The 20693-nt window shown below is 29.2% G+C and overlaps 2 protein-coding genes across 2 annotated transcripts; both read left to right on the top strand.

Moving 5' to 3' along the window:
* The first annotated feature begins 1222 nt into the window (after positions 1 to 1222).
* On the top strand, positions 1223 to 4129 carry LOC109807222 (WEB family protein At2g40480). Its single transcript, XM_020369741.3, has 2 exons — positions 1223 to 1974; positions 2307 to 4129. The coding sequence occupies exons 1-2, from the start codon at positions 1759 to 1761 to the stop codon at positions 3717 to 3719; spliced, it is 1629 nt and encodes a 542-aa protein (XP_020225330.1). The 5' UTR covers positions 1223 to 1758; the 3' UTR covers positions 3720 to 4129.
* A 4890-nt stretch (positions 4130 to 9019) lies between these two features.
* On the top strand, positions 9020 to 18936 carry LOC145951901 (uncharacterized). Its single transcript, XM_083064086.1, has 8 exons — positions 9020 to 9108; positions 9189 to 9338; positions 9503 to 9568; positions 10299 to 10409; positions 11101 to 11187; positions 12112 to 12153; positions 17207 to 17356; positions 18652 to 18936. The coding sequence occupies exons 1-8, from the start codon at positions 9020 to 9022 to the stop codon at positions 18860 to 18862; spliced, it is 906 nt and encodes a 301-aa protein (XP_082920212.1). The 3' UTR covers positions 18863 to 18936.
* The last annotated feature ends 1757 nt before the right edge of the window (positions 18937 to 20693 follow it).

Raw genomic sequence — 20693 nt, 5'->3', positions numbered from 1 at the left:
AGCCATAAGCACATTGAAAAAAGAGAAAGTAAAGCAACAGTGAATTTCAAACATTTAATTAGATAAAGAAATTAGCCTAATTCGAGTTAAAATTCACTAGTTCAATGGATCAATAAAAAATCAATTGAGTTGTATCGATTAATACTAAATCGATACCATATTTTATATGATAAATGACTTTAATCAATTTGATCGACTAATTTAAACCAATTTTTAAAATTATGATTGAAATAGGTAATTTTAATTAATAAACTTTTAACTTATGTCATATGGAATTTAATAATTTAATGTTAGATAATTGGTTTATTAAAAACTTGGAATAGTTTTAACATATATTTTTTTTTTATCAATTGAATACAATAATGAAAAAATTATCTTTGATATTCAAAATTTCTATATCTATTTTTTCTTGAATAACCATTAAAAAACAATTTTAAAAATTGTTATGAATATTAAAACAGTAAAATTTGCAATAAAAACAATTTTTTAATGTTTTTCACGAAGGCACCAGAAGTGCTTTTTTTTTCTTTCCAACTAGCCATATTAAAAATAGATTGAATTTATAAAATTTTATATAAATTAAAAATTAATTAATACTTTATTACACCATCTTAGTTTTACGAACAACAAATTATTTAAAATATAAGCAAATGTTTGTTGCTATATAACATATCAATAAAAATTTTAATTGTGTAAATTATATATATATATATATATATATAATAATAATAATAATAAAGAGAATTGATCTTTTTGGTGTTCATAAAATTTATTCAAATTTATTTTTATGATTATTATTTTATAAATTAATTTTTTTTTATTTTATAAATTTTATTCTATAATCACTTATATTTTTAATTAACCATTTATTAGTATATAATTTATATCATTTTTATTGTTTTTAAAAAAATTCACGAAGATATAAAATATCTTTTATACACTAATAATCATGAAGATAATATCAAATGATTTAACATTTGAATTTATTAATTTTTATTTTGCAAAAATTATTAAGCAGTATAAAATTACAAAAAAACTTACACTTTGTGATAATTGATATCCTATCCCAAATCATTATAGTGAGTTTAAAGGTTGGAGTAGATGAGTGAAAATTTAAGTTTATTAAAGTTGAGAATGCTTGAATAACATTATTCACCTATTGTAATGTTGAATGATTAATTTTTCATTAAATATGTATTGTGCTATTTCTTTTGGCCTGTCCTGGCAATTGGCAAAGCTTGTAAAGATCGCAGAATGGAGACCCACCCTCCAGACAAGGGCACGTAATACGCCGTCGTTCCATGCATCAAAATTCGCAATCCAAAAAGAACCTTCGCCATTTCCCCCTTACCGCTAATCACGCACCAAATCATGTTAAATCTCACCGACAGCACAATCTCACCCTCACCTAAACGATGACGTGGCGGCTCCTCATTGGCCACACATCATAACACGTAACCAAAACCATTGACTTTTCCCTCTACCAACGAACCAACCGCACCGTAAGTCCACGTCACCTTCCCCACCGCGAAAAGCACCCCAGAAGCGCTTTCCGCTGCCGCTTCCCCTTTTCTCTTTTCCGCTCGTAGTGTGGACCCGCCACCGGGACACCATCATCACGCCCCCTTCCTCCTTCCCCCTCGGTATTGCCATAAATCTCACAAATGGGTACCTCAGAAAAGTCAAAGCTCAAACCTTTATGTTGCTTTAGTTCTCGATGCTTCTCTGAAACCCGCGTTTGCTTTTCATTTTGCGCCAATGGCCGAGCCCCCTGCAACGCCGGACACGACGGAAGTGACATCCGGGTTCGGTTTCGGAACCGGTTCGGGTCAGAAACCGGTTCAGGGGATAAGAAGAGTGGGTTTGAGAGCTGAAATAGATACTTCGCCGCCGTTTGGGTCTGTTAAGGAAGCGGTTACCCGTTTTGAAGGAAGCGAACCTTGGATGCCCCTTTGCAAGTTTGGAGAGGCCTATGTAAATTTTCATCTCTCACTGTTTTGTTTCTGTTTTAATTTTTAATAATTTATGAATGTGTTATCTGTTTTTTTTTTTGTTGGTTCAACTTGAGAATGCTGCTGGCTTAAAATTAGGTTTCTATTATTAGTTAAAAATTAATTTTGCCAAAGTTGGCCAAATTACTATGAAGATGGAATTTATTTGCATTAGTGCTTGGGAATTCTTGTGATTTTGGCCTACTCATACACACCATGGATTCTGTTCTAGCATAGTGTATAGTTTTTGATTTATACAATTATGTATGTCCCTGTGGTAATTTACTCTCTGATGTTGAAGATTGTGGTTAACAGAACAGTATTGAAGACTTTGACATAAAGAGGGTGGAGGAGGAAGCCGCGAAGTTGGAAAAGGATTTGATAGTGAAAGAACTCGAAACACTTGATGTGCTTGAAGAACTGGGTGCTACCAAAGCTATTTTGGAGGAATTGAAGCGGCAGCTGCAATCAGAAGCATTGAATTGTTTTGCAGCTCCAGGTTGTGAAGAGGTTGGAGATCCTGTTAAAAATTGTGTGAATGATCTCAACAATCAAGAACAGACATTGCATGATAGTGCTACTTCATCACCTGATCTGTTCTTAATGGAGTTAAAACAAGCTAAAGTGAACCTTGGCAAAACTATAAATGATCTTGGAGTGATACAATCTTCTGTTGAGACTTTGAATAAGAAGATGAAGAAGGAGAGGCTTTTTCTTGGGAGGACGCGTGAGAAGCTAGCATCAAAGTTTGCAGATATCTCTACTCAAGAAGTAGCCACAAAAGAAGTAAGGTTAAATCCACCACCAGCTCCTGAAGGAACAAGTTGCACTTGTTGTCATGATCCCCTAAATGTTGTAAGGAGTTTCAAATTTGATACTGGACAGTGCAATGGAATGAGTGAAACAAGAAGTTCTAAAGCTTCAACGCCCTTGTCTGAGTTTGGAGAGAATGGATTTAGTATTAAAACTGCTGAGATGAGGTGGTTTGCAGCTAAAAAGATGGAAGAAGCTGCAATGGCAGCAGAAGCTGTTGCTCTTGCCGAAATTGAGGCTCTATGTAATTGTAACCCTGAGATATCATCAGAATCTGCTCTTCAAGAACACCACAAAGTGACCTTTGCCAATCCCATAGCTCAAATTCCTCAAGAGTCAACCTTGAAGGAGGTAATAGACTCCAAGTTCGAAATTGAGAAAATAGGTTCTTCTAAACTGAGTGTTTTGAAAAAGTTGGAGGAAGCAACAGAAGAAGTTCTACGCAGCAAACAAGTCTTGACTGAGGCATTAAACAGTGTTGAAAGTGCAAACAGAAAGCAACTTGCTGCCAGGGAGGCTCTTCAAAGATGGATTCCTGAGGATGATCTAAAGGGTGAGCCAGTGTATGACTATGTTAAGCACAACAAGTTCAATCAAGCTGGAAATTATCAGGATTCTCTTCAGTCAGTGAAGAAGGATCCGAAACCGATCTTAAAGTCTTCAATTTCAATGAGAGATGTGCTCAGCAGAAAGCAAGTTCCTGAAGATTACACTACCACAAAGGAGATGGAAGAGCACCCTGAAAGAAGGGTAGCATTTAGTCAAATGCTTCGAGCATTGAGGGAGGATCAAACTCTACCTACAATACCCGAGAAAGATGGGAGCAATCAAAAGCAGTTCATAGCACAAAGGAAAAAGTTTGGATTCATCCAAATATCACTCCCTTTGGGAAAGCGAAGTAAGAAAAAAGCATGAATTTAGTTCTAATGCCTATGCATGGATCAATCTACACGACTCATGCATCTGTCTTACATCTCTAGGCTTCTTGCCATTCTTTTGTTGATTCTTATGTGATGTCTGCTTTTTTGTTTGTCATAGAATTTGTGACTCTGATTTTGTAAAATCCACACCTACACCCAGTGAGATAAGGCCATTATTGGCGTTGTTTGGCTTTGTAACTAGTTTTTTTTTTTTTTTTTTTTCTTTTCTGTGTGATTGCTTTACTTTATGCAACTAGCTTAGCTTTAGCAGGGCTAGCAGATTTTGCTGTTGTTCATTGTTAGGATTGATCTCCTCTAATCCCCTCCCCAGTGAAGTACTAATGTACTATGAACCTCCTTCTGTAAATGTTAGTTTGGAACGTGGACGATGTACTTGTTTTTCAATGTTCTTTACAATTTCAAATTTTTTATGGATTCTTTGTAATTAAGTTTGCAATGTTATTCTAATCCAGTTTAAAATGTAAAAAAGCTTTTATATTATATGACAATCAGACAAACGGACATATTTCTGTTCTCATTCTTCTCTAAAGTATTTGAGTTGTTGATGATGATAGATGTATTTGCAACAAACAAATGTTTTGTTTTTATTAGATTTTCGATATACGTAAAACATATTCATAATCACGACACAAATAAGATTTGTTGAGTTTAAATTTCTTATAATACCAATTTTGAAGTACTAGGCTATTTGTAATATTTGTAATTATGAAATTAAATAAAGTTGCTCTATTGTGATCAGTACGTGGATATATATTTTTGTAATTTCTTTTGTTCTAGTTAACCTGTCTTTAGATTTGACCAATACACTTATTGCTCCATATCGAAGAATATTATATTCCATTGGATTAATTTATACATGTAATTGTTCACATGAAAATACATGCTCGAGACTGTACTTCACTGTCGACTCAAACTTGGGGGTATGGTTTGTATTTATGCCTTATTAAGGATAAATTACTCTTTTTATTTTATTGGTTTAATTTAATTCCTTAATTATTATAATTTAATTCTTATTTTTTTAAAAAATATTACAATTTATCCTTTATGGACATTACTTTCTTGTATCCGGCTCTACTCTTGGGCTCTGTTTTCATTTGTTAAAAAGAAAAAGGGTTCTCAAAAGAGAAGGATTGGATCATTGGAATTTATCAATTAAATAATTAAAAAATTATATACTAATTGACTTATTTGACTACATTACTTTTTTCTGTCTGATAAAACTGCGATCGTAGAGGACAAGACCCAAAAGCAGCCCAAACAAGAGAAACTAGGCTACAAGATCCAAGGACGAGCACGGGACAGTAACGATAGATACACATGATGTACATCAAGATGTTATAAAAATTTATTTATAAATTTTATTGAAATTAATTAATTTTTTTATAAGTTTAATTCTAAAATATGTTAAAATAATATATATAAAAAAAATCTACAAATCATTTTTGTAAGTTTAAATGAACTCTTTCAAATCATCAAATACTTCTTAATATATTACCTCACTGTATTTCAAAAGAATTTATTAGTCTTTTCTATATTAATTTGATTCTAAATAATTTGAGAATTAAAAACATTTTAACATTGATCAATGGGATAAACTTACAAATATTGTATAAGGAGCTAATTATGTATGTTTTGAGGCACACTAATAAATATTACATCTTTTTATCACTTTTGGGATTTTTTTTTCTTCTTTTAATCTTTATTTTTTAGTATTGCTTGTGAAATTCTAACATGTTTTTAACGATGAATGCATAACTCCAAAAATGCTAAGTAACCTTGAGGAATGAAATAAATTATCAAGTTGCATTAGAGACTCATAAAATTTGTTTTCAAGTGGTAATTGGTTTACTAATTGTCACAATACATTATTTTTCTTCTCAATGAAACTAAGTTGAAGTACATTGGTGTATTTTTTCAACTAGATCTATTAAGCTCTCAATCTTCTTTAATAGATTCTTCAAGTTCTAAACAAGATCAAAAATGGTGGAAAGATAGAAGAAGGTGGCATGCCACTCTTTTGAGGGAGATAAGCAAGAGAGGAGGTTTTTGCCACCAGGAGAATTCCTTAATAAAAGAACTTAAGGAGAAATTTTTCCTTCAAAGAAAACTAAGACGTTTGGTAGAGAGAAAAGTATAAAAATGTTTCTCATAAATCTCAAAAGTGTCAAGTTATACAAGAGAGACATCTATATATAGGAATAATTAGCTTGTGGTGCAAGCTAACCTAACCAAGCTCCAAGTGTCACTTTCTTATATTTAAAATGGTCAATGAGAGCTTGTTATGTGGACAAGTAAGGAAAGTGTGACTCATATCACCATCTTAGATCTAAAAGAATAATAAGAAGCTTGTCAAGTGCAATGTATGTTTGGTGTGACTAGGCAAGACCATGTGTCATATTATCTCGCTTGGATGGACAAAGGGACAAGTAATCCCCACATGTCTTGGATGTCCAAGTCACTCGCACAAGGCAAGTAGACATCCAAGCTCATGATGCAAAAAGGCCAAATTTGACCCATCCAAGCCCAAAATTTAACCAATGGACCTTTTCTAGTTACACTCCTCCTAAACTACCACTACAAGAAAAATAGTAATTTTCGACGGATAATTTCCGACGGATTCAAATCCGTTAGAAAAAAAAATTCGACGGAAATTTTTCGACGGATTTATATCCGTTGGAAATTTTCGACAGAATTTCTGTCGAAAATTTCTGACTGAATACTCCGTCGAAAATTCTGTCGGAAATCATGCCCTATTTATATTAATTAATATTAAACCATATTAATTAATAGTGGATGCTCATGCTGATTAATTAGAACCATTGATAATAGAACATTATTTCCTAACTGCTCATTTGTAGCCCCAAAAGCATGCATGAAATTTAGGGGGCCTCTTGTACCATAACAACTCTTCATACATTATTAATTACAATAATATTAGTTATATAACATCTTTTTAGAAATGTGTTGACAAGATAATCGATAATATATTTATTTTTAGATAAAACTTAAATGTAATATTAAATGTTAGAGGGAACCGGCCGGGCCAAGTTAACTATAGAGTACCATACAAAGAGGGAGAGTGACTCTTAAGTATTGTTAATTAAGATTTATATTAAAGTTTGTATTAATATTTTATTGTTGAATTTATTGTGTTATCCTTTATCAAATTTTTCTCGTATTAAGTGCATTTATTTAGAGTTTTATAAATTTTACAGTCAAAATGTGACGAAGTGTGTTACAAATTTTATATTGAATAATGATATAACTAAAATAAAGTATATGAATAATAAAAATTCGTACATTTCAAATCACTTAGATATATATGATTAAATTAAACTTAGATTCATATAGTTAAGAGAAAACTAATTAAAGATTGTGAAAGCCTTAAAAAAGTTTTTAAAAGGATCGACTAATTTTTTAAAGCTAAAATTAATAAAATTTATTTGAAATCATCAACATTACAAGAAAATTAATAAAATATATTTGCTGAATTATATTTGAAATCATCAACGTTGATGCTAGTTGGCTTTAATAATTTTATCTATATATGGATAAAAAAATGTTGAAAAATATTGATGTTATAACAATTAGTAATATTATTATTAATCGTTTTGCTTCTAGAACGCTATAAAGAAATTTCACTTTGTGATAATTTCTATATATATTTTGTTTTATAAGGAATAAGCGACATATTTAAGAGCAAATTAAAATATTTTATTGATGATAGATGATAATATAAAAGTATTTTGAATGAAAAATATAATTATATTTTTTTATATTTGTTAAAATGCTATTTTTCCAATATAACAAAATATGTTTTCTAAGATATATATTTGTACATAAATAGTCATCGTTTTTTGTTTCACTTCGGACCCATCAAATAAAAGGACCAACCCTAGTAATATTTTAAGAGTTTTTAATTTTGTTCTTGAATTAAAATTAAGACTTAATCACTTACTTCATCTCTTAATTTATTTATTTGTTTATATTTGATATTTTTATTATTATTAATAATCGTTGATTTTTAATTAAAATTGATATAATATCATCTTTTCCATCCAATTAAGTTAACGTCGTTAACTCTATAATTTATGGTGATTTTAATTTATACTTAATGTCCATTTTTAATCGCCATTATTAATTTTTTTTGGATTTTATACCATGTAAGTTTTAATTAGAAATTCAACGAATCATATTAATATTAAAGATTTTAACAAATTATATTATCTAAAATTTCCAATGAATAAGGATATATTTTAAGAAATAACTTATTTAAGATATTATATAATAAATTTTTATGTAATAAAATCTTAATTTATAATTAACATTAAACATTCAATGAATTCGAATAATGATATGTTTTAAGAAATAACTTATTTAAGATCTTATATAATAAGTTTTTATATGATAATATCTTATAATATTATAAGTATTTAAAATTTAATAAATTTTTGTATTTGTATAATTATTTAGATACTTATATGATGTTATTTTATTTTAAAATAAAGAAAAATTATTATAATTAAATTTTGATTGAAAGTAAAATAAAAATATAAAAAGTAACTAAATAAATTTTAAAATGACATTCTATATCACAATAATATTAAAATAATTTTATCTAATTTTTTTAAAAAAATAAAAATAATATTAAAAATTAAATATTTTTATAAATATCAGAGATGTTAAATCACTTTGTGCCACTAATATAGGTAGATAGAATATTAGAAGATTTTACGTAGTTATTTAGAGAGAATATAATTTTTTTTATATCCAAAGAAAAAGTGTTATACATAAAACTTTAAGATTTTGTTAAAATTTCAAAATTGAACTATTATCATTGTTATTATAAATATATTATTATTTTAAATTTGAAATACTATTATTTTGCATTTAAATTAAATTAAATTAATCATTATTTTCAAGTTTAAATTAAAATATTATTTATATATTAATTTAATTAATAAAAATACAATATAGTAATTTTAAAATAATTGTATTTTAAAGATATTTATTTCGTATTATTTATAGGAGTTAAAATGGTAGTTTTGTTTTTTCAAAATAAAAAATATATTTTTAAAACACAAAACGTAGAGAAGAGAAGAGAGGCGCGAGTTTAATCCCTAATATACAGAGAAGAGAGGCACGAGGGTTCGTCACAGAGAAGAGAGGCACGACACTTTCAGAAAGCTCAAAATTTGAATTGGAATTTGAGTGAGAAGGTGTTGGTGGAATTGAGAAGTGAGAAGCGAATAGAAATGCGGTGGAGATTGCTCCATGGATGGGAAGCCTAACCCAGATTCCTCCTCCCCGAACTTCCTCCGCCACGTTCAAGCCGCCCTGAAACGACACCGTCCCCTCGGTCCGTAACTCATAACTCCCTTTCACTCCCTCACTCGCAATCCCATCTTCTCATACCTCATTTCTAGGGTTTCTCCTTTTGCAGGTACAATGCACTCCAATTCCATAAGGCCACGTCGCACGCTGCTTCCTCAACGAACCAACTCTCTACAACAACCACCACCACCTTCTTCTCACAACCTAGATCCTCACAAGAAAGTCCACTTTTCAACTCCAACCACCACTGCTTCGCAGGGTAAAATTTTTTCATATTCCGCGTTTCGCCTATTCCCAACACGTCCCCTGAAATTTGAGATGCTATGATATATTGTCTAGCCTTGATTATTGAGGGTCAGTTGATTTCTATATTAGAAAGATCTTTGTCTTCTAAAATTCTTATATTGTGTTTTATGATGTTAGATTCCATGAAGCTGCTAGGAGGTTAAGCGTGGAGCCTTCCAGTTGTCTTGTCATTGAAGACTCTTTGTGAGTTTCTTAATATCTGTTTTTTGCTTCAAGCAAACGTGAAAATTCACGTTAGAGTTAAAAACCAAACATGCACTAAATCTTCTTTGATGATTACAATTTCTGATGGATTACTATTTTCTTTTATCTCCACTAGTATCCATATGAGAAACTTTTTAGAATTATTGGATACCCTATTATTCTATTAATTATATTTGTAAAATATAAAGGTAACCTCTTTTCCTTTCGGACTCTACTCTCTTCATGGGAAAAAAAAGAATCTAAATATCTCTTCCTCCCTGGAGATTCTGTTTATGAATTTCTAGCTGAAGGCTAGCAATTTTGATCTTGTAATTACTAATTAGATGTTTGGTTTTGGATTAAATCACCTATTAGCTGAGGACCACTATTATGTAGATAGATTGCACAACCAAAATTACATGCCTTTGTAGTGGCTAGTTTTTGAGGAATTGAAACACATTATTTGTATTTGATGTAATTTCCGAGTAACTAGTCTGGTTATATGAGAAAGTATTTGATTTGCTAAAAAAGGAAGGATAACTAAAAAATGCTTGTTCCATGTTCTATTTTAAAATTTTCATGGAAAAGAACAAAACATGAAAACAAAGGATTAAGTTTAGGACAACATTGTAAACCTTTTGGGGAGTCTGACCAGAGCATTACTCATCAGGTTTGTGATTAAGCATACCTTCACTTATCTATTTCTTTCTCATGTTTAGATTGTTGACAGGGAATCACAAGGACATAAGTTCCTCTCAAGAGAATATATTCAACCCCAGTGGGTATATGACTGTGTGAATGCACGTATTATTTTGCCAACGGAGAATTATTTGGTGGGAAGGTAACTGGTCCAATTGTGTTTCTTTAAAAGTTACTGTTTGGTGCTGATTGTGGTAATTTACAATTTCTCTCTTACAATGTTGACAGTGTTAATATTGTTAATTGTCAGAAAAGTAGTTTTGGTGCCTCTATTCTTTGGTAATTGAATTTGCATTATCAATGCCTCTCGTTTGGTTTATGGCTTCGTTGGGGCTCTTTAGTGTTTGTAGTGGTCTTGTTAGGAATCTACTCGAGCCAATTAGGTTTCTTCTACAATAAATCGTCATATCTTTCTGCTGGATCATAGGTCTACATATTCGTTCACTATGATATCTCAGATTTCATTAAACTTTAACATGTTAAAATATGCTACTCTTTGATTTAAAATATATATTTATCTATAATTTTGAGTAGCATTGTACCGTAAATGTATCATAATGCTTTTCCATTGAATATATATATATATATATATATATATATATATATATATATATATATATATATATATATATATATATATATATATGACTTAGGATTTATTGATAATAGTCCACATTATGTATACTTTCTAATTAATTATATTATTTTAAACCAAATATTCAGGAAAACTATTTTGGATACTCTCCCACTAATATATTATGTTTTTCTGAATTCAAGCTCCCAACAAAAGATCAACTAAAAACCATTCTTGATAAAATGAAAGACTTTTTCAGAGACGCAAAGGAATCTTTTGGGAAGATAACATCATTGGGCACTACTGCAACAAAGGATTCAGACGAAGATACAAAAGAAAAAGCCAAGTGAGTTTTACTTTTTGCATCATAATGCACGAAGAAATACTCGCATGGTTGAGGTTTATAGAGGTGAAAGTAACTAATCAATACGTCAATTCATTGAATTGATGAATCACTTATTCTTTTTTCTTTTTGGTAAATAATAAATCAATGATCTAACAATTTCTATTACACAATTTTTTTCTAATAGTATGACTCGTTAATAAACTCATAATAAATGAATAGTATAAAATAATATTATCAATTAATATATTAAAAAATAAACTGTTGTTTCTTATGATTAGAGATAACATTAAAAAAATTAAAATAATACTCCGTTTTTTTATATACTTAGAAATTGAGATAATAGTATATTTTAGTTTACTTGTATCAATATTAATATATAGTATAGTATGTTTAACATATAATTATGCCGCTTTAGAATATGATCAGACATTGGATTATCAAGTTATTATGTATTAATGAGCATCAATTAATAGGAAAAGAAAATTCTTCATGTGAATCTCCATATCTCGACACCGCATAGATCTTTCACGAGAAACAATCAATCTTGTTTAAATTGAATAAATTTTTTAAAGTAAATGCAGCTCACAAGTCTAACCAAAACTCAAACTATAAATTACTACTAATGAAAGTAGAAAAAATCTAAACTAGTTAACCCACGCGGTAAAAGATTATATCTGGAATGAAAATTTATATTTTCAAAATGGAATTTTTATTAAAAAAGAAAAAGTTTGTGTGTAATTTTTTGTCCCAATACAAACGCCCTCGTTTTCAGCAAAAGCAAGTGAAGTAGTCAAAGAAATAAACTCGTTTAAGTCTTTTCTTGTGTAATTTGATTACTATTCTTGTGTTAAAAAGGTTTGCAGAAAAGGTATACTGTGCATACATACATGCCCTTTGATTTATACAATGCTCTCATTTTTGCAGAACACTAGAAGGTCGGTCTCTAACAACTAAGAAGTTTGGAAGGTTTGTAAGTAAACTTTTTTTTCACATTTTAAAGTTTTGTGTATTTTATTATGATATGTGTATTACTAGAGCTTTTTATGTTGTGAGAGAAGATATCCTAATTAGTTTTCCTTATAGTAATTAATGATACAGTAATTAATACTACTGTAATTAATAGTAAAAACAAACCTTTAGTAATGAAATTGAATTTGAATGTCATTCTTCATTATTGTGTTTTTCTGATTCTCGGCACAATGCTAATCATTGAAACAGTAACCATCTTCACCAACGATAACACTATATATGTCTTAGTATTATTATATAACAACAAAATTGTTTTCCCACTTGTAAAATTATTAATATATTATCTTTTTAGATTAATTTGATTTTTGAACTAGATGAGATTAATTATGTTTGAAGATTAATTACTATTTTTAGATTAAATTTATGTTCTTGGTTTGATAATACTTCTTAATGTATGTTAAACAGGTAAAAATAATGTCAGTTAGTTATATTAAGAAATTTATTTAAAATTTAAAATATTAATTTCCGACAGAAATTCTGTCGGAAATGTTCCAAAGAAATTTTTGATGGAATTTTCGTCGAAAATGTGTCCCACAAATTTTTGATGGAAATTTTGTCAGAAATTTCTGGGGAAAATTTCTGACGGAAATGTCCCCATAAATTTCTGACGGAATTTCTGTCAGAAATTTCTGATGAAAATTTCGTCGAAAATTTCCAACAGATACTTCCGTCAGAATTTTCTGATAGAATTTTATGTCAGAAATTTTCGACAAAAATTGGTATTTCCGATGACAGATTTTTTTTTTCCAACAACACTTTTTTTGACGGATTTAAATCCGTCGAAAATCTGTTGGAAATACCAAGTTCCGTCAGAAATTTATGAGTTTCCGTCGAAAATTTTCGTCAAAAATTGGCATTTTTCTTGTAGTGTACTATTTACAGCCTCAAAATAAAAATAAAAAAACAAAATAAATAAATAAATACAAGGATAAAAATACCTACACACATGACCAAAATACAAGGTCAAAAAAAAAAATATTTACAAGGTAAAAGTATACATAAAGAGAATGGACTAAGAAACAAGTCTATAGCTCAAGAGAAGCTTAGACCTTTTATCTTCAACAAGAGTTTACTTTTCTTATATTCTCCTTAACATTATCCTTATGATTGGTCCAGTGGTAACACTATTTCATCACTTCTTCTTTTCAATAATATAAAAAGCAAATTCTTCTTTTAATAATTTTTGGCAAACAATTGTTGTAAAAGATATCTTATAAATAACATAATGGGATTATTTTATGATATTTGTTTGAAATATATATTTATATCAAGATGAGATGGTTATAACTTAGTTATTTTTATAAAATTTATTAGAGAGAGATATCATCTATTGGAGTATGTGTATATTTTATAAATTCTTATTTTATTGATGTGAGATCTTGTTTAACAAGGGAGCCTTTAACAAGGGACTTAATCTTTCATTCAATTTATAAAACACATATACTCTACAATATTGAGATATTATCCACTTTGAACCTAAACACTTATTTTGCTTTTAGTTATCACATAAAAAATCTCTCAATTATTAAAGTATGTGTATATTTTATAAATTCTTATTTCTTCTATTATTTTATCGATATGAGACCTTATTTATATCTCAACACAACATATAATATTTTTAATTAGGATATTTTCTTAAAAGATTGTCATTAACGTAGATACCAATTTTTATTATAATTTCATATAAAAAATTGCGGCATATGAAATTAATGATTGGCCTTTGTAATCTTGGATATTTAAAAGCAGAGGTGTTTAATTTTTCCTCTCTTTAGATTTTTTATTAACATTTTGATAGATTACTAATATAGATAACATTTTAATAGGGTTTGCATGTATGAAGAGTATCTGTTAATAGATCGGTCCCTCGAATGAATTTTCGTACTTTGAAAAATTAGCATCTCTATCAACTGAAAAATTTCTAGACAACTATTAAATAATTATAAATAATATATATATATATATATATATATATATATATATGATAATTTAAAATTTTATAGTTACTCTCCTTACCTTTCAAGTCTAGCTTTGTCCCTCATTAAAAAAGAGAATAGAGTGAAAGCTATTGATAAGAAGTTTCACGTCTTATTAGGAAAGACATCACCACTTGACATTTAGTAAAAGTTACACTTAATTTTTTTTTACTTTTTTAATAATTTAAAATTGTGAATGTTAGGTTTCATGTTATATTTATTATTTTTAAAATAATATATTTACAAAAATTTGTTTTCTAAAATTAATTTTTTACTCAAATTTTTCACAAAATTGTCTCCATAAAAGTGAAATCAAATATTTATGGATTAAAATGAAAGTTTTATTGCGGTAAAACAATCACTTATCAAAATTAATTCAAAACTCAGTTATGATTCATTTAATTTTTTCGGTCCCGAGTAGTTATTGTCTTCATTTTTATTTGCATTTATGTATTTATTATAAATGTGATTAATTTCATGTAAATTCATATTCAGTAAACTATAATGAATTTAGTTTTTGTATATATTGTTAGTGAAGACTTTTTATATTCTCAGGTAATTTGAAATTATTTTTTATTTAACTTTTAAAAGTAATCATTAAAAAAGCCAAATATCTTACCATACATAACAAATTTGTAACAGAATGAAAACCCTTACATTTTTAATGCATTCAATTAAATTCAAATGTAATAAGATAATGTTTTTAATGGTCAAGTTGAATGATTATAAATAGTCAAATTAAGATTCATGAGTTTTAATTGAAATTAAAAAGTATTATTAATTGAAAATTTTAATTGGATTTTTTTATATTAAATGACTGTATATTGTATATGTCTTCTACACGAAAAGAATAACTAATTTAAAAGTTATTTAAGTTCATTTATTAGAATAATACTTTTTATTAAAATGCTTTATGATTAAACTTATTTAGAATGGTCTAGCGAGGAACTTTTGATAGTTTGTACTTTGTAAGACACCTTGAATTGAAACATCGTTATAGCCAATGTGAAAACAATAATATGATTAAACTTGCACACAAAAACCTTAGGATAAACAATTTGTTCTTCCAATTTCTTTAAACATACACAAATATGATTAAATTTGTTCCACTTAGGAAGTTGATAATTGACTTTGATTTTACAAAATTTCACATAAAGTCATATCTTATTATAATTTAAATTTTTCATTAGAAAAACTGAGAGGAAAAGGAAAAATCTAAATTAGCAGCAGCCAACGCAGCAGAAGCAGTTTTGTGAAGAATTGAAGGGTTGCGTTGAACATTACAACCTTCGAAGTTTGAAGTCATGATTAATTAGTTTTTCCATGATCATCAAATTCTGCCGAACACACCATGAAACACTCGATGCAGTAGTAACGCTCTTAAAAGTAGAGCTGTCAAAACGGGTAACCTGGCCCGGCCTGGCCCTTCACGGATTGAGCTTTTGGTGGGCCAACTCAACTCGGCTCATTTATTAGTGAGCTGAAAAAAATTGAGTCTGATCCGACCCACCACGGGTTGGTGAGCTAAACGGGTTGGCTCACCTAATTTGAAAACTTAAATTTTATAACTTACTTGATAAAGATCTCTGACTTTAGCCCAAATAACATGAGTCAAACCCCGAAAAAAGAACATCAAGTGAAGTGAGTGGTCTTGTTGGAAAAATAAAATGAGGAATTCCCATCTATTAAATTATGCCTGTGGTATGGTTATGAAAAATAATACATATGATTTATTAATTTATTATAATTTTAATAAAAAATAATTTTTTAATTCTTTAATTAGTATTTTTAAATAACTGAAGATAAGCTTTTATCAAGAGCTGGAGCTATCATGAATAAATAACGAATTGAAATAATAATTAGTATTCTGGGAATGTCAAAAACAGTCTACAACATGTTTGGCGCAAGAAAAAAAAAGTAATAAAAACATAATCTGAGAGTTCGCAAACAAGTGTGGTGAAAATTGAAATTGAAAAGCGTGAGATGAGACAATAAGTGATGGAAAGCGAAAGAGAAAGAGCAAGCGCCTCCTGGGCTCCTGGCTGGCGGTGCGAACTGATGAGTAGGGATGGCAACGAGGCGGGTCGGGTACGGGTTTCATGATACCCGTCCCCGTCCCCGCGAGTTAAACTCATCCCCGTCCCCGTACCCGTCAGGTATGTAATTTTCATCTCCATCCCCGTCCCCGTCGAGTATCGGGTATACTCGTACCCGTCAATTTTTTTATTTTTTATTTTTTAATAAAAAAATATGATATTTTTAAATTATTTTTTTATTATATTATATTTATAATTAAGTTATTTCTTTATCTCATTTTATAATAAATAATCATACATAAAAAAATATTAAAATTTCTTAATATAATTAAATTAAAAGTGGGTATTAAATTAAAAATGTAAACGGGTACGGGTACGGGGCGGGTAAGTACATACCCGTACCCGTACCCGATTTAAAGTATCGAGTTTTATCCGTACTCGTACCCGGTCAAACCGAGTATTCCCCGTCAAAGTCGGGACGGGTTCGGATATTATCCGTGGGTACGAGTATATTTGTCATCCCTATTGATGAGGGTGGGTGTGTGAGAATGAGAACTGATTAGGGCGGAAAAGAAACTTAAGAAACCTTAACTTTATTTGGCCCAATAGCATAAGTTTTTTTATTTTTATTTATATGGGTTGGTGGGTCAGCCCGGCTTACCACGGGTTTAATCCGGGTGAGCCAGGTTGTTAGTGGGCCGGGTTTAAAATTGGCCCACACTGAAATTTTTAATTTTTTTTTAGCTCAACCCAGCTCGAACTTGTGGTGGGCTGGATTGGCTCACCGGGATGAGCCCATTTTGACAGCTCTACTTAAAAGAGCCTTTCACACACCTTTCATTCACGTGGGTCTCAATATCAGAAACCGTCAATGCATTTTTCTTCATTCCCTTTTTGTGGGGTTTTCTGTGTCCGTTTTTTACTTTGGAGGCTCACAACCATCACGTTCCTGGGAGTGTATATGTATGTGTTTGTTTTCAGTGTGGCTGATACGCAACGCTGTGATAGAAAGATGGATGGCAATGGTAATGGTAATGCTAAGAGACTGAAGGTCATGCATGGGAAGCCACGTGTCCCTCACAACTATCCCAGATATGCCAACTTCCCACTTTCGCCCTATCGTCTCTTTATGTAATACTTTCTCTCTTTTTGATTTTTACGCAAAAAAAAAAAAAAAAAAAACTAGATGCAGTCTTTTAAGTGTTTTTTCTGTGATGCTCTTGCTTCACCAGTGGAGTTTTATTTCGATTTAATTAAAGATCGATGGATCTTGATTCTTAATGAAAGAAAACTCTAATTTTCATAGAAGAATTGCCTTCTTTTTTTCTTTTTGTGTGTATTATCGATGTATCTTGATTTTTAATGAAAGAAAACTCTAATTTTAATAGAAGAATTGCCTTCTTTTTTTTTGTGTGTATTATCGATGGATCTTGATTCTTAATGAAAGAAAACTCTAATTTTCATACAAGAATTGCCTTCTTTTTTTGTGTGTGTATTATCGATGGATCTTGATTCTTAATGAAAGAAAACTTTAATTTTCATACAAGAATTAACTTCTTTTTTTGTGTGTATTATCGATGGATCTTGATTCTTAATGAAAGAAAACTCTAATTTTCATGGAAGAATTGTCTTCTTTTTTTTGTGTGTGTATTATGATCAATTTGTTACAGTTTTTTGTTTTAATACATATATATATATATATATATATATATATATATATATATATATATATAAAGAATTGACTTCGTTTTTTTTAGTCTTTCATGCATTTGTTTTGGTTTTTCTCTCCTAAACAAGTTATTTTAAATAGTTTTTCACCAAACAAGTTGTGTTTGTAAACAAGCATTAATTAGATTTGTTTTGAAATAATCATTAAATTATTATTTGATACAAGAATTACATTTTTTTTAATTTATAGCAAACTAGCCTTTAGTCTATTTTAACACCCATGTTGTTTGGTTGATGAAGTATTAATGAAGTTTCAATTTTTATTTTTGTTACAACGTATGGGTGATATGACATTTATATATGTTGCGTATTTTAATTACCATGGTATTTGTAAAATATAATTCCTGTTTAGACTTATTCTATTGTAAAATATAATTCCTGTTTCTATAGAAGGTCGCATGTTATTTGTTTGTGCTCTTTAATGCATGAAATCAGTGTTTTTATGTTGCACAACTTCTTTGATAACATGCATACTAACCTCTGATCTCATCCTTATGCCTTTTATGTTGGGAGATCTGATAAAATTATTTTATTGTGGTTATGGCTTGTGTGCTATTATGTTTTCCTTTTAAAAAAGTTGTGGTCTTTTAAAAATGTCATTTCGTATCTTTTATGTTTTCAATTGAACAAAAATTTTAATGTGTTTGGACTTTGGTTTATGGTAGAGGTCATGTTTATTGATTAGGTTTCTTTTTCAGGAAAAGCTTCATGAGAGGTTGTGACTCGAAGAATTATATGGAAACTGATAGAGCAGGATTTGAAAAATGGATAAGCATGACTAATGAAGTAAAAATAATTGTCTTATTTTTATTTGTTCAATGTAAAATTTGTATTATTTTAAAGTGTGAATTTTCTATTTCTTCGGTAGAAGCAACCATATATTTTTCATGCCAAAATTTTAGATCATAACTACCAACAAGCCTTGGATATGGAGGAAAATCAAATTATAAAGGTAAATAAACAATGATAACAATAATTTTTTATTTATTGGGTATATGTCGGCATTAAAACTTGTTCCCAAAATTTATTCTAAATTGTTAATATATATAGGTCTTAAAATTGTTATTTATGATCTCTTGAGACACACTTATACAGTTATAGTTGTGCATTTTTAACACTATATATAACAATTATTGAATAGAAAATGAACTAAATAGTTGTTTTTGTTATTTCATTCGAATAGGAACTCGGGTAGTATTCAACTTCTTATTTTCTCCTTCACTTTTGCTTATTATGAGCTTAAAGCTAAAATTCTCATTTTTTCTGTTTTGCACAATATAACATCAACATTACTTTATCGTTTAAGTTGTTTTGAAAATAAGTAAAGGTGTTGGAAGGTGTGGAAATGGGATCTGGTTTGTGAACTTTTTACTTTCAAACATCGTCATATATTGTGACCCTCACCCAGTTGCATGTTAAATGTTAATCAAATAAAATTGAGATGCTGTTCATCCTTTCAAATATGATTTTCCTACTATATATGTGACAAAGTGATTGGTTTAGGTACAAGATGAGGTTGAATCACCAATGGTTAGGAAGATTGATAAGGTATGCTGATAAACTGAAATATCTATTGAGACTTATATTCAAAACAACTTAAACGATAAAGTAATGTTGATGTTATATTGTGCAAAACAGAAAAAATGAGAATTTTAGCTTTAAGCTCATAATATATGACGATGTTTGAAAGTAAAAAGTTCACAAACCAGATCCCATTTCTACACCTTCCAACACCTTTACTTATATTCAAAACAACTTAAACGATAAAGTAATGTTGATGTTATATTGTGCAAAATAGAAAAAATGAGAATTTTAGCTTTAAGCTCATAATAAGCAAAAGTGAAGGAGAAAATAAGAAGTTGAATACTACTCGAGTTCCTATTCGAATGAAATAACAAAAACAACTATTTAGTTCATTGTCTATTCAATAATTGTTATATATAGTGTTAAAAATGCACAACTATAACTGTATAAGTGTGTCTCAAGAGATCATAAATAACAATTTTAAGACCTATATATATTAACAATTTAGAATAAATTTTGGGAACAAGTTTTAATGCCGACATATACCCAATAAATAAAAAATTATTGTTATCATTGTTTATTTACCTTTATAATTTGATTTTCCTCCATATCCAAGGCTTGTTGGTAGTTATGATCTAAAATTTTGGCATGAAAAATATATGGTTGCTTCTGCCGAAGAAATAGAAAATTCACACTTTAAAATAATACAAATTTTACATTGAACAACTAAAAATAAGACAATTATTTTTACTTCATTAGTCATGCTTATCCATTTTTCAAATCTTGCTCTATCAGTTTCCATATAATTCTTCGAGTCACAACCTCTCATGAAGCTTTTCCTGAAAAAGAAACCTAATCAATAAACATGACCTCTACCATAAACCAAAGTCCAAACACATTAAAATTTTTGTTCAATTAAAAACATAAAAGATACGAAATGACATTTTTAAAAGACCACAACTTTTTTAAAAGGAAAACATAATAGCACACAAGCCATAACCACAATAGAATAATTTTATCAGATCTCCCAACATAAAAGACATAAGGATGAGATGAGAGGTTAGTATGCATGTTATCAAAGAAGTTGTGCAACATAAAAACACTGATTTCATGCATTAAAGAGCACAAACAAATAACATGCGACCTTCTATAGAAACAGGAATTATATTTTACAATAGAATAAGTCTAAACAAGAATTATATTTTACAAATACCAT

This window comes from Cajanus cajan, chromosome 9, assembly GCF_000230855.2.
Source record: "Cajanus cajan strain Asha chromosome 9, NIPB_CcT2T_4, whole genome shotgun sequence".
NCBI lineage: Eukaryota > Viridiplantae > Streptophyta > Magnoliopsida > Fabales > Fabaceae > Cajanus > Cajanus cajan.
This window is presented reverse-complemented; position numbering and strand designations above follow the sequence as displayed.

Excerpts from the sequence above, each read along its gene's own strand:
- LOC109807222 (XM_020369741.3), top strand. The coding sequence starts at position 1,759 with ATGGCCGAGCCCCCTGCAACGCCGGACACGACGGAAGTGACATCCGGG. Across the intron at positions 1,975-2,306 it reads GCAAGTTTGGAGAGGCCTAT|AACAGTATTGAAGACTTTGA; the intron begins GTAAATTTTCAT and ends TGTGGTTAACAG.
- LOC145951901 (XM_083064086.1), top strand. The coding sequence starts at position 9,020 with ATGGATGGGAAGCCTAACCCAGATTCCTCCTCCCCGAACTTCCTCCGC. Across the intron at positions 9,109-9,188 it reads CGACACCGTCCCCTCGGTCC|GTACAATGCACTCCAATTCC; the intron begins GTAACTCATAAC and ends CTCCTTTTGCAG. Across the intron at positions 11,188-12,111 it reads GATACAAAAGAAAAAGCCAA|AACACTAGAAGGTCGGTCTC; the intron begins GTGAGTTTTACT and ends TCATTTTTGCAG.